We start from the raw sequence: 14016 nt of genomic DNA, 5'->3' as shown, positions 1-14016 counted from the left end.
TGTAGTTTGTAGAGATTATTTTTAAGATAGACTCTCTTTGCTGCGTATATAGACTTTGATTTAAATAAATTCTGTTTGCTACGACAGCTTCAGACTGCTCTAGACATATCTCATTGATTTCTTGGATGATCTAATGCAGATAAGAATGGGGACTGCTGTCACTCAAAGTACAAACTCCAACCCGTTCCCCAGCTGGCCGGAAATGTACTTGCTCCGCCGTGGTGCATGCTGGGTTATGTAGTTTCCCCAGTGGGACAGGCGGACTACAGTACCCGTCGGGCGGCGCGGATTCTAGCCTGGCCGGTTGGAGTTTCGTGCCGTCGCGGGACACGGTTTGAATGTCCATTGTGTTCGATTTCGTTATTGTCTTCCCGCCGTCCCTCTGGCGCTGCGAGAGGCCGCTGTCCCCCAGGCAGGGTTAGGAGGATCCAGAGCAGTGAAGGTGGTGCTAGGCCCGGGCCTGGGGCCTGTTCCTGCCGCTTGGAGTGCAGAGAGGCGTCAAAAGGCAAGAAACAGTCAAGCGAGCCCGGGTGTGGTAAAATTCCGTTCCCAGGGTCGGGCAGTCAGTGACATTTGCGGTTCGGAGCGCATTTCGTTTCAAATTGAGAGTGCGGTCTGGTGACATTGCAGTCGCTGGCTCTGGGTAAATGTTAGTGCGGGTCTATAGGAGTCTGTGCTTGTCTGGTGTTCTCAGTCTAGCAAGCTGTTATTAAAATCCTCAGGTCCAACTATGCGTGTTATTGCAGTCTCAGGGCCTGGTAAATGGCAATCATTGCGAACCCCCAAAGTCTGACACTAATGGTATTACAACTTCAAGACCTGGGACTGGCTCCCTTCCCTGTCCCGATCTCTGTGCCATTGCTACCCCACGCTATCGTGTTATTGTTCAGCTGTGTTGTTATTTATTATTGTCCTAGAACTGGGGGAGTGGTGAAATATTAGAAGGTTACTTTTACATAAGGCAATTGTCAAAAGTTTATGATAGCCTAAAGAACTGTTATTGTGAAGTGTCAGTTAAAGGGTTATGTCAAAATTTCAATCCAGCACTTACTATCCTTTGGTCTTGGTCAGGTAGCTAAAGTTTCCTGTTGTAGTGCACTATGTTCAAGTATCTCAAGAAATACTGTGCAATCAAAGTGAAGACATGTTGATTTGACAGCAGCTTAAACAGGTGAACTGAGCTCTGGTTTAACACCCTAGCAGAAAAGTGGGGTTATGGTAATTCACTCCCTTAGTACTGCATTGACGTGTCAGGTTAGTTTTTGCACTGAGTCCTGTGCTACGGTTGAAGCTTCAGTCTTCTGACCTTCAGAAGGGTGAATGCTATCACAGAGACAAGCTGGCACTTGGTATCCCTGCAGAATTCCATTTCCATTCTTCCATTCTGATCACACCAAGTCATATGGGGTAATGTAGTGGGGAATGACCACTGTTTTGTCACAATTACCAACAAAATAGAACATTACTTTTTGTTCATGATTAGACAATTTGATAGAATGATTATTTGTAGTACTATACCTGTTACCAATGTCAATATACATTTTGCATCAGTTTAGTTTCATAAATGCCTAATTATTTATGATTTTCAGAGAAGTATTTGGTTTTGTAGCTTTATTATAACTTCTCATTACGAAATCAAGTCCTTTATTTGGACACTGAGAAGATTTTTTTCCCCCAGTTTTAAGCTCCTATGATGCTGCTTGGCCTGCTGTGTTCATCCAGCCCTGCACCTTGTTGTCTCGGATTCTGCAGCATCTGCAGTTCCTACTATCTCTGATTTAAGTACAATTTATTTGCAGCAAAATTGTGAATGCAGTTTTGTTGTAGAATGTATTTGCAATCAGAAACGTTTTTTTAAATCAGTAATGGTATTTGTTTTAGGGAGTATTTCATGTTTCATAATACAAACTTGATTCCTGCTACAGATAGGTTTTTTTTTCTCAGTAAAATTGCGATTTTTTTTTTTTTTTTTTTTTTAACAGTTGTAGTTTATTTCTGCCAGCCACTTTACTGTCTTGCACAACATCCCTACTCTATCAGCAAGTGTAATTCTGGCTCTGTTAATCTGACTTCACCATTGTCCCTTATATGTTCTATACTGTTCAGCAGCTTCAAGTCAAACTTGAAAGCAATATTGTTTCTTTCTCACTCTGCAGCCACCTAGTCTGAACACTCATTTCAGTTAAACTAATCCTAGTGTAAAAGATGAATGAAGATCAGTCATGTGCGTGCTAGAAAATCTAGATTCTGGGAGTCATTTAACCTCCTGTCCCGAGTTCCAAAATGATTCAAAGTAATTATACTTTGGTTATATTTTATTCAGCATAAGTAAGATTCAAGATATGCTATTGTTTGAACACTGTTAAGCTGTGGGTGGAAGACTGGTTTCTCCGTTATCACTCCCTGGTTATGCCAATCAGTGGGGCATCTGGCCCAGGCTTCTTTCCAATTCCCATTGTCCTGTAAGGTACGTCTGTTTGTGGAATGGTCCCAAATCTGCTTTGAACAGACACTGTCCCCTCAGAGTTCCTTTGTATGCTTCCTTTCTGCAGTAAATTGATCTCTGGAAATCAATTCAATCCAATCACTGCCTAGCTTTATCTGAATGGCCCAACTACCAAAGATGTCAAATTCATCTATCTGCTAGGCCAGGGTAAACTCCTAAGAGCTTTGGCTTCCCATTTTACCTATCAGTTTGGAAACATTGAGTGGATAGTGCTTGGCCAAATGATGACCTTGGTAATGACTGAGCTAAATCAGTCTCCATCGACTTTGGAAATAAAGTATAAGGATGGAATTCCTAGCAGAGGAGCTAGACAAACTAAAACTGTTGTTAAATTAAAAGGTTTATCTTTGCGTTAAGATGGTTCTGTTCTTCACCGACTGGTTTTTTGGAATACAACACATCAGGCTAAAATAGTTTATAGCATCTTACTCCAATGCCCTGAGTTGGCTGCTTTTTTTTCTTGCCCAATGTACAAAATGCAAAAGTGGTAAAAGAAGGTTATGCATCCGCTGATCATATAATATTCTTTCATTTGGGTACAATTGAGCCACGTTACTTGATCTTGTTGACAGGCTTAAAGTCTGTGATGCAGTGCAGCATCAAGATTATGAAAGCTGGAGATAAAATGGTAAATCAAGAACCAGTGATTTATTGATTTTGGGCATGGGTTTTAAAAGATAAGAGATTTCAGGAAGGAAGATACTAAGTTCCACAGTTTTAAAGTGTTGGTAAAGCATGACTTTGAAGAGGAGATGGCATGCTATGTCTTGATTTGAACACAGTGAGGATGCAAGGAGGAGCAAGAGTGCAGCATGACACATTCAAAGCTTAGGGGAAGAACAATTACTTTAACAGTAACAGATGACAAGCCACAGCTATAAATGGGGACTCCTCCAGTCTACATCAAACAATTCACACTTTTTTTCATTATGCAGGTTGGATCTCTGCCATCAGATTTCACTCTTTAGTTAACAGAAAGTGGAGTAAGTAAGACATTCTAAATATCTTTCACTTTGGTTGACCTACTCCAATGCAGGGTTCCTTGTTTAAAAGAAAACGTATTAATTACTTTTAGAGTGGTACCCAGGAATTACTTAGATTTATGAAAGGAAGCATCATCTTAAAGTTATATATTTTTTAAATTATTGCAGACTGTTGTCACAATATTTTCTTGGTTAAGTCATCATATGAAATTTTTGCCCTGATCTAAAGGAAAATGCTCTGATCGTGCAAATATGTGTTATTTGTGTTTGGAGAGAACATTGAATAAATATAATACTTGGATAAATTGGTGATTGTGATAGCGCAGGGAGCAATTTATGGTTTGGGGTACATCACAAAGTGTACTGAAGATTGAAAGTATTGGTTTAAAAGAATTTTTCTATCCCGTACAGAAGACATCTGGACAGCTACATGAATAGGAAAGATTTAGAGGAATATGGGCAAAACGTGGGCAAATGGAACTAGTTTGTTTAGTTTGGGAAACTTGGATGAGTTGGGCCAAAGGGTCTGTTTCATTGCTGTATGATTATAATGGATTCCATCACACAAAATGATCTTTCGTGACTTATCATACGATTAGATACTGAATATTATAGGTAAACATAAAGACACCATAGTTCTACTGGATCATATAGCTCCTCTCTCAGAGAGAGAGTTGCTGGTTGCTTTATCCAGAGGGTCAGCACACTTCAGGGCAGGGGAGTGGTTGAGAAGGACAGTCTTTCACGGTAACCTCAGTGAGTGGAGCAACTGAACGCACACTGTTAGCATCACGCTGCATTGTACACCAGCCATCCAGCTAACCACAGACAATGAATAATATACTGCGACATCAAATACAAGAAAGTAAAACATTTTATCTGCATAGGATTGGTAGATGCAGCTACTTATGGTATACAAATCCCTTCAAGAATAGTTCTTAATTTGCTATTTTACTGTATGAGAATATATTTCTTCTAAATTTGGAAGCAAGACTTTTCTTCCTTTTATAATCTGCTAAACCATCCAGCAGAGGCCATTACTTGACTGGAAGTGGTGAGGTTCCATAAGCCTTTTGTGAAAGTGGAGCAGCTAGGTCTAAATATATATAGTTTTTAAAATCCTTTGCTGTCTGTGAAGACATCCTCTGCTTAATACGATGTGTAGATGAAGCCATCTTGAAGCCTGTATTCAACTTGTGGATGGTTAGAAAGGTTGAAAAACCTGGAAGAATTTCTGCAACTGCTTTTGTTTTTGGCTGCAAACTGACATTGAAGTGATGTACAATCAGATTGTTTAGCAAGTGTCTAAATACATGCATAAATCATCATCATGAGCTCCAATTCAGGTTAGGAAATCAAATAGCTTTCCAAAACTCTGAAGGCACTTCTTTTTTATCATAATGATAATTATAATAACCTGATTTCAGACAGCTTGGTTACAGATTGCCTTCACCAAATCCTAGAATCTACGGAATTACCACTGGACTTAGCTAAAGCCCCAGCTAAGATTCATCAAACTGTCAGACATGGCTTGTCTATTGGAACCTGTATCCAAGTGACAGACTAAGTTTCTGGTCGATCATCAGTAGCAATATTCAGTTAGGAACAGTGTACAATGTCAATAATTAAAAGATTAAAGGCAATAGAATAAAATTTTCCAGCAATTTCTGTTTTTGTTTCTGGCATCCGTGGTTCTTTCAATTTTTTTAATAAAATCCCACAAGATTACTAAACTGCCTCCATTGTCTGCCTGTACAAATGGAGAGTAACTTATCTAAATAACTAAACATGGTAGATTGGACAAAATATAAATTTAAACAAAACATTTAAAATGTGTCCTAATGCCAGAAATTCAATACTTTTTTATTAAATTGGGAGGGGAGGGAGTATTTAAATGTTAACTTGCACAAGCGTTCACATATTATTTTTTACGATTTACAGTAAACATTTTGAATATGGAAGAAACTGACCGGGAAGCTGTGTGGACAGCTGCACAGCGAGTGGCTGGGATGCTGCAGCGACCTGATCAGCTTGATAAGGTGGAGCAGTATCGCAGACGGGAGGCTCGGAAGAAGGCCTCTGTGGAAGCCAGGCTGAAGGTTAGTATGCTAGAAGGGCAGAATACTGTTCTTTCTTTTGACCTGCACATTGCGAAGGAGGCACTTCCTGATATGTTCTCTTCATGTCATATAAGCAATAACTTGACTACCTGTCAAGTCATCCTCCTGTTTTGCACATTGGAAGACAAGAATTCAAGTGCAAAGTGGGGAATGGTTGCATAGAAATAATTCACTTCACATTTAAACGTCATTCACTGTCTCAATCTTTTATTGTTCCATATTTGAAGCTACCTGTGTAAGCTTGTCATGTAAGTACATTTTCCAATCACTGCAGTGCAATGACTCCACTGCAGGAGGCGCTGTCATTGTAGTTTGACAAATTAAATTAAAGTGGACCCAATCATTTATAATGGATAACATTAACTTCCCATTAATCAACTTAAATTCCAATTCGTTGATTACACAACAACAAGAGGCACAGTTTTAAGGCTTTGGGTAAAAAATGCAGCAGGATGAGAGGAAGAACTTTTATGCAGGATATGCTAATGACCTGAAGCTTGCAGCCTATGAGGGTTTTGCCAGCAAAGCCTATCAGTAAGTTTAGAAAGGAAATTGGATAGGAACTTGAGGAAAACAAATTTGCAGGGCTCTGGGGATGAAGTGTGGAAATGGGACTGACTGTTATGCTACAGCGAGCTGGCATGGGTGAAATGGCCTTCTGTGTTATAATGGTTCTGAGTCATACTGACTCTGTATGATCGTCGCTAGAAGTAAATAAAAATGGAATATCTTGAATATAAATATATCTTAAAGGAAAATAGCTATTATAAAGTACTCAGTTTTCTCAACCTGTGAAAGGTTTCAGTTGTATTTTTAATCTCTATTACTAAACTAATTCCATATGCTAACTTGTAAATTAAAGTCTATGTCCTATCAGAGTTTCTTACAAATTTAAAATATATTTTAAATGAACAAGTTCAGATTTACTATTAAGAGTAATTTATTTAAATTGTTGTACTGAAAGGTGTAATTTTTCAGGTATCTGCTTTTGCCAGGTTACATTAAAGTCCATTCAAGAATTCTGAAAACATTACCTTTTGATACTACTTTTAGCTGTCTCAAATTCTAAATATAACCAATTTGAAGTGTACTAAACTGATTTTTATTTTGAGGAATCTGCCATGCCTTCGCACCCCTGGACCGTTGATATTTAATGTCCTGTGATCCAAATCCTGCCTACAAAAGATATATCAACGTTATAACATGGACCTGGCCATTCAGTTGAGCCTGTCCATTTTGACATTTATCCTTCACACAAGCAAGGACAGTTACTGCAGACAGGAATCATCCTCATTTTAAATCTTCAAACTGAATGGGAGAATGTTCGTAGACTAAAACTTACATAAGGGAGAAAAAAACATCATGTATCTGTCTATAGTTTGAAACAAATTCAATGAACCTTCCATAACGATAATGATAAAACTTCATTGGTCAGCAAATGACATGGCCTGAGCAGTGCTTCAAGCTGTCAGCATTTCTGTCCGGAACCTCCGGATGTGCATTTCTCCCATTTTTACAAACATTGCTTTTGAATTGTCTTTCAGGCAGCCATCCAGTCCCAGTTGGATGGAGTGCGGACAGGGCTAAGCCAGCTTCACAATGCCTTGAATGATGTTAAAGACATCCAGCATTCCTTGGCAGATGTCAGCAAGGACTGGAGACAGAGCATTAATACAATAGAGAACTTGAAGGATGTGAAAGATGCTGTGGTTCAGCATAGCCAACTGGCAGCTGCTGTGGAAAACCTCAAAAATATTTTTTCAGGTAATTTTAACTTTTTTGTGTTTTTGGTATGTGACAATCCCTGAATGAGAATTTAAACTGAGGAAAATCTTGGTGAAATTAGTCTCTTCAATGTAACCCAGTTTCAGTTAGAGTGCACTTGGTGTTGAATTCTTGTCTATGATGCTCGGACGATTGACTAGTAATGACAAAGCACAACATCTAAACGTGCTGTGATGGCCACCAATGAGCAAATGTAATTCATTCTGTGAAAAATAATTACTTGCCATTCTAGATTGAGAATAATTTCCAGATATAATGCCAGTGTTAAATTGAAGAGACAACGATATCTTAAATGAGAAGGGAAAGTATCTGCATGTGATGCTGCATTATAGAATCATACAACAGAAAATGGAGCCAGCCGACTCAACATAGTGTGCTAGCTCTTTAAAAGAGCTGCCAGTTAATTGCACTTTCTTATGGCCTTGAAACATTTTGCTTTGCCTTTTCAAAAAGATATCCAGATCCCAAGTTTCTATTGAATCTACATATACCAACCTTCCAAGCATTGCATTAAAATTAATCATAATTCACTAGAAGAAATATAGTTTTCCTCCCTCCCACCTGGGTATTTTTTTTGCCAGTTATCTTAAATCTTGAATCTCTGTGACCACCTGTCTCACCAATGAAAATAGTTTCCCTTTATTTTCACTATCAAAATTGATGGTGATTTTGAACACTTACTAAATTTCCGTTAAACTCTGCTCTAAGGAGAACAAACTGCACTTCATGTAACTAGTCCCTTATTTCAGTACCATTATGTACTACTGCAAGGAATGTTGTCTTAAAGTGCACTGGTCAGAATTGGACACAGCGCTCCAGCCTAACTCATGATTTACCAATGTAATTAATTTATTACCTTTTAACATTTGGGGTAGGATCATTAATGAGGATATTTTGAATTGCTTTTAGGATTTGGATGGTTCTTTTGGAATGCAAGAAAAGCATATTTTTGAGTTCCCACAAGATAGCCATTAAATTGCCATTTTAACTACAATGTGATACGTCACAGCTGCAATATATGGGAGCTCCTGGATGCCACTGTGATCCAGGGCATACATGTCTGAGTGAGTGTTTTCAACTGGAATCTTCAATTCAGAAATTGAGGTGGAAGCCAAACTACAAATTTATCAAGGACAGGAAGGTTTACCTGGCCATTTTATTCTGGGAAGTGATCTCACCCCTTATACTAGGACCTTCTGTTTGGCCATTAGTTGACAAAAGAAAGGCGTGGCTGCAGCTGGGACAAGAGTGTAGGAGTCTCAGCCTTTGCATTTATCTGACAGGTTTGAGGCTCTTCTGTTTATTTAAAAGTGGGAGTTGCCGGGTAGGTGAGGTAGTGATAGGGATTGACACTATGCTCTGGAGCAAAAAGCAAGAGTCTCGGAAGGTTAACTTGCATGCAACAGAATTAGCAGTCTCTGACCTGTTCTTGTAACTAATTTGCTGGTTACTTTGCTGGTCCAATTAAGTTTCTACTCAGGGATATCTGTCCAAATGCTGTTAGTGAGGGATTCAGCAGTTGTAATGCTTGTTGAATGTCATGGGAAAATTGAGAGATTCACTCTTGTTTGCAATGGCTAGTGTCTGGCACTTGTGCTGCATGAATGCTATTCGTTACTTAAACCTAAGGTGAATATTGTCTAGATCTTTCTGCTTGCAAGTGCAGACTGCTTTAATACGAGGAGTTGCCAAAGGCACTTTTCAATATTAACATCCCCACTTTTGAGGTTAAAGTTAAGCAAAGGTCACCACCCTAAGTATCTCCTGCAGCACTGTTCGGAGGCTGAGATAGTGTCATAGAGCTCGGAAATAGACTCATAATCCCAAACTAAACTAGCCCCACCTGCCTGCTCCTGGACCATATCCCTCCAAACTTTTCCAATTTGTGTACTTATCCAAAAGTCTTTTAAACATTGTAATCGTACCCATCGCTCCTTCAGCCACAAGCAAACCACCCTCTGTGTTAAAAAAAAAAATTGCCCCTCTCTTTTTAAAATTTCTCTCCTGTCACCTTAGAAATGTGCCCCATACCCATGAAACCCCCATCCTTGGGGAAAGACAACTACCATTAACTCTATATGTACCCCTCATTGTTTTATAAACTCGTATCAGGTCGCCTCTCAACCTCCTATGATGCAGTGAAAAAAGTCCCAGCCTATCCTGCCTTTAGTTATAACTCAAGCCTTCCATACCCGGCAATATCCTGGTGAATCTCTTCAGAACCCTCTCCAGCTTAATAATATCCTCCCTATAACTGGGCTACCAGAACTGGACACAGTATTCCAGAAGAGGTGTCACCAATGTCCCGTACAACCTCAATGTGACTTCCCAACTCTCTTACACAAAGGACTGAGCAATGAAGGTAAGCATGCCAAATGCCTTCTAACCACCCTGTCTATATGTGACACGGACTTCAAAGAATTATGTACCTGAACCCCGAGGTTCCTCTGTACTACAAAATGATCTCTAAACAAAATCAGCTTTTTACATTTTGGATATGGCTTCAAACAGTGGAGATTTTCTCATCTGCAAAATTATAAGTTTTGTCCTCAACACCCATCTCCAAACTGTTTATGTAAATTAGAAAAAACAAGCGTCCCAACACTTATCCCTGGGGGACAGCACTTTCAACTTGCCTCCAGTCTGAGAAATATCCATCTATACCTACCCTCTGCCTAGCTTTTAGCTAATTTTTAATTTCTAAGGTTTTGGAGTAGATTTGTAGCTCAGCAGAGACAGGCACAGGAATTTCTAGAAGCCTGGTACTCCACGACGAAAGCCATCAATAAGCACATAGAACTCGACCCCATATACACTCGACTATGAAGGAAAACCAGAAATGAGGCAATCCAGCTCAACAGACTCCAGAGTTTAAAAACCAGGCGGGAAAATACACCGGAGCTTCATCGGAGGCTGCACTGATGATGTTACCCAGCAGGGTAATGAAACGTCTGCGGAACAACAAACCAGCTCGGCGAGCCAACCAACCACAATTTTTAACTTTTGTTGGCAAGGAACCATCAATCCCAAACATTTATAACCTGCTAACTAACCTGCCATGTGTCAACTTATCAAATGCTTTCTGAAAGTCCAAGTATACAACATCCACAGCACTGCCCTCTTCCATTGCCTGCGTCACCTTGTCTAAGAATTCAGTTAAATTTCTCAGCCATGATCTGCCCTTGACAAAGCCATGTTGATGGTCTAGAATTAATTTTTTTTCTAAGCGTATATTTAGTTTAACCCGTATTATGGCCTCCATTAGTTTTCCCACTATTGATTTCAAGCTGACAGGTCTACAGTTTCCTGAATTGTCCTTTGCTGCATTCTTATTTGCACATTTGCAATCCTCCACTCCCCTGGGACTAATCTTGTGTTCAGAGAGGCCTGGAAAATTACTGTCAATGGCTCTGTGATTTGCTCCCTTACCTCTCTTGACACTCTAGTATGCATTCCCATCGAGGCCGGGCGACTTGTCTACCTGAAGCGCTGCCAGTCTTTTCAGTATCTCTTCTTTACGCTATACTGCTCAGTTGCTCAACAAGTTATATTTTCAACTGGACCATAGTCACCATTTTCTAATTTGCTAAATACAGAAGCAAAGTACTCATTTAGTACCTCTGCCATACCCTTTGCTTCAGTGAGCAGCTTATCCTGCTTGTCCATTATGGGCTCCGATCTGTCCTTCATTAATCTTTCCCTGTTAATATGTTTGAAGAACATTTTACAATTTGTTTAAGCACAACTTGCTATCCATTCCTCACACTTCCTCTTAGCCTCCTTTGTTCCAGCCATAGCCTGTTTCCGTCATTTCAGATACTCTTGCTGATTTTTATTGCTATTATTATTTCGGTATGCATCATATAGCTCCTTTCGGTTCCTTACTTTCTCATAAATATCTTTAGTCATCCAGGGTAATTCAGCTTTGGATACTCTGTTTTTATTTCTCATATGTACCTAGCTTGCACCCTGTTCATCTCTCTTTTGAAAGTCTCCCATTTTTCATCCGCTTTTTTATCCATCAAAATACATTCTCAATCCACCTACTTCAGTTTAACTTTTAGACCCCTAAAATCTGTCCTTTTCCAGCCTGGGATTTGAATTCTTGACTGATTTTTATCCTTTTCCAACTTAATATTGAACCGTACATTATGATTGCGATTCTCCAAATGCTCTCCCACTCCGATGTTTTCCATTTAGCCTGCCTCATTTCCTAGGACCAGACCCAGCACAGCTTCCTCCCTAGTATGACAGGAAATGTACTGTTCCAGAAAATTTTCCTGCACACATTGCAGGAATTTCTCCCCTCTGTGCCCACACTGTACCTTTTCCCAGTCTGCCCTAGGATAATTGAAATCACTGTCCTACTTGCCCTGCAGGTTTCTGTAATCTGCCTACAAATGCTGTGTTCTACTTTCTCCCCACTATTGGAGAACTGTAATAAATACTCAACAATGTCACTGCTTCCTTCCCGTTTCTCACCTCTAACCATATAGATTCTAATTCAGGAACTACATCCCATTCAAGGGCAATGGTATCACCTTTGACCAAGACTGCAACACCTCCCTTTTTACACACCCTGTTTCTACTAAAAATCTTATGGAATGTTAAGTATCTAGCCCAGTTCTAGCTTGACCCACATTTCTGTCAATGCTATTCTGTAATATTCCCGTTGAGCAATTTCTGCCTCCTGTTGCCTAATTTTGTTCACTATCATCTGTGTATTTACATACATAGAGTTTTGCCCAGTGGAAGGTGACCATTTCTTTGTCCACTGTCAACACTCAAGTCTTCCCTCACTTCCTTTTCTCCATTTCCCATCTTCTCTTTTGCCCTCACTGGTACTTACAAAACCAGGTCCATTAGTCAACCCACCAGTCTGCCTTACAAGTTTAAGCCCATCCCCACTACACTAATATACTCTGAGACAAGGGATTAGATAGTTTAACAATGGATTTAAGTAGTTTAAATTTGTGACGTTGCAACAAGCTGTATTCAAAACCTGAGCTCTGTGTTCATCTTTCAAAACAAATTTATATCTGCAAAGAATTGACTGTAGAAACATTGGATTTGGCTGTTTTTTTTGTGGAAAAAACTAAATCCTTTGTATTTAATACATACATTGGTATAGCCCAGTGGAGAAGATTACTTCTCTTTTTAAAGAATTGTGAATCAATTTTCTCTATACCAGAACAATTTCTATCCCCTTCATTTGCATACTGGCACAATGAGTCAGAAGCCTTGGGGAAAATTCCTAGACTCATGAAATAATGTGCAGGTTGTTTGTAAGCAAGAAGGTTTGCTTCCACTGGGAATAGATACTACGTGAGGGTTCAAATTGTGTTGTTGAACATGTTTTTCTTTACCTGTATATAAGCCTACAGGAAGAAGCTGTTTGGATCATCATGTTTTTGCTGGCTTCAGAAAATAGATGCAATGGGCTACACCTTAATATTCTTTGTAAAGACATTTCCTCTAACCTCTCTTGTCACTATCTTTGTAAAGAATTTGTAAAACACAACTTTATTTGAAATGATATTTAGTGAAGAGATTATTTCACTATTTGTATACTGTTTTGCAGTATTACTTTTGGGACAGTGACTGTACATCAGTTAACATTCTACTTCTCTGGTTTTATAGTTCCAGAGATTGTGCAAGAAGCCTGTGAACTGATAGAACGAGGAGAACTACTTGCAGCACACCGAAAACTGATGGATCTGGAGTGTTCCCGTGATGACCTCATGTATGAGCAGTACCGCATGGACAGCAAGAACACACATGATATGAAACTCATCCAGGCTTACTTTACTGAGGTGCAGAACCTCTCCGAACAAATGGGCAAGCAGATCTGGATGCTGGTGCAAAGGGCTTCAGTCACAGTGCGCAGTGACCCAGCCCAGCTCGTTTCAGTGATTCGAATAATTGAGAGAGAGGAAAAAATTGATAAGCGGATGCTTGACCGTCAGAAACAGACAGGATTCATACCACCTGGGAGACCAAAACGGTGGAAAGACAAGTTGTTTGCTGTGCTGGAACAGACTGTTGCCAATCGGATTGAAGCCAGTCAGTCTGATACACGGGAGCAAGACAAAATGTGGCTTGTGCGTCATCTGGAGCTCTTGCGAAAGTATGTTCTTGAGGATTTGCTAGTCATGAAGAGCTTGATGGTGCAGTGTTTTCCACCTCATTACAACATCTTTAAAAAACTTCAGAATTTGTATCACCAGGGACTAATAGCGCGTGTAGAGGAACTAGCCTCTGAGGATTTGGAGGCCAATGAAATTGTTTCCCTTCTGACATGGGTTCTAAATACATATCACAGGTAAGAGTTGAACATGTTGGTGTGTGATACCATATGGGGTGTGAGTGTGCAATTTTTCTCACATGATTTTTCCTACCTGTTAAGCTCCCATTTTGATCTGTCATCAGGGAATTGGAAGAAACAAACATTTTCTAATTGGTGGGAGAAGGAAAGAAAAATTAGAGGCAAGTTATTGTGGAACCAGGAATATGTATGTGGGTGCATTCAGCAAAACATTTACATTACAGGTTGATCTGGGTTGTTTACTGAAGATTTTTTTTGACATATCAGCAAGAAACACTGGAAATACTTCTAGCCAGC

General features: G+C 39.6%; 1 protein-coding gene across 2 annotated transcripts in view; it reads left to right on the top strand.

The window, feature by feature from the left end:
* The first annotated feature begins 205 nt into the window (after nucleotides 1-205).
* The window catches only part of exoc3 (exocyst complex component 3), a 28663-nt gene continuing 14852 nt past the window's right edge, over nucleotides 206-14016 (top strand). The window contains exons 1-5 of one of the 2 annotated variants that reach the window (XM_048611428.1): nucleotides 206-505; nucleotides 3442-3489; nucleotides 5431-5588; nucleotides 7154-7373; nucleotides 13035-13716. In XM_048611428.1, coding sequence (XP_048467385.1) covers nucleotides 226-505; nucleotides 3442-3489; nucleotides 5431-5588; nucleotides 7154-7373; nucleotides 13035-13716 — 1388 coding nt within the window. In that variant the 5' untranslated portion in view covers nucleotides 206-225. The remainder of the gene's footprint in view (nucleotides 506-3441; nucleotides 3490-5430; nucleotides 5589-7153; nucleotides 7374-13034; nucleotides 13717-14016) is intronic. The other variant, XM_048611437.1, reaches the window with a different exon arrangement.

Source organism: Rhincodon typus, chromosome 2 (genome assembly GCF_021869965.1).
Source record: "Rhincodon typus isolate 14 chromosome 2, sRhiTyp1.1, whole genome shotgun sequence".
NCBI classification, from domain to species: domain Eukaryota; kingdom Metazoa; phylum Chordata; class Chondrichthyes; order Orectolobiformes; family Rhincodontidae; genus Rhincodon; species Rhincodon typus.
The sequence above is the reverse complement of the archived record's forward strand: the minus strand, read 5'-3'. Positions and strand labels throughout refer to the sequence as shown.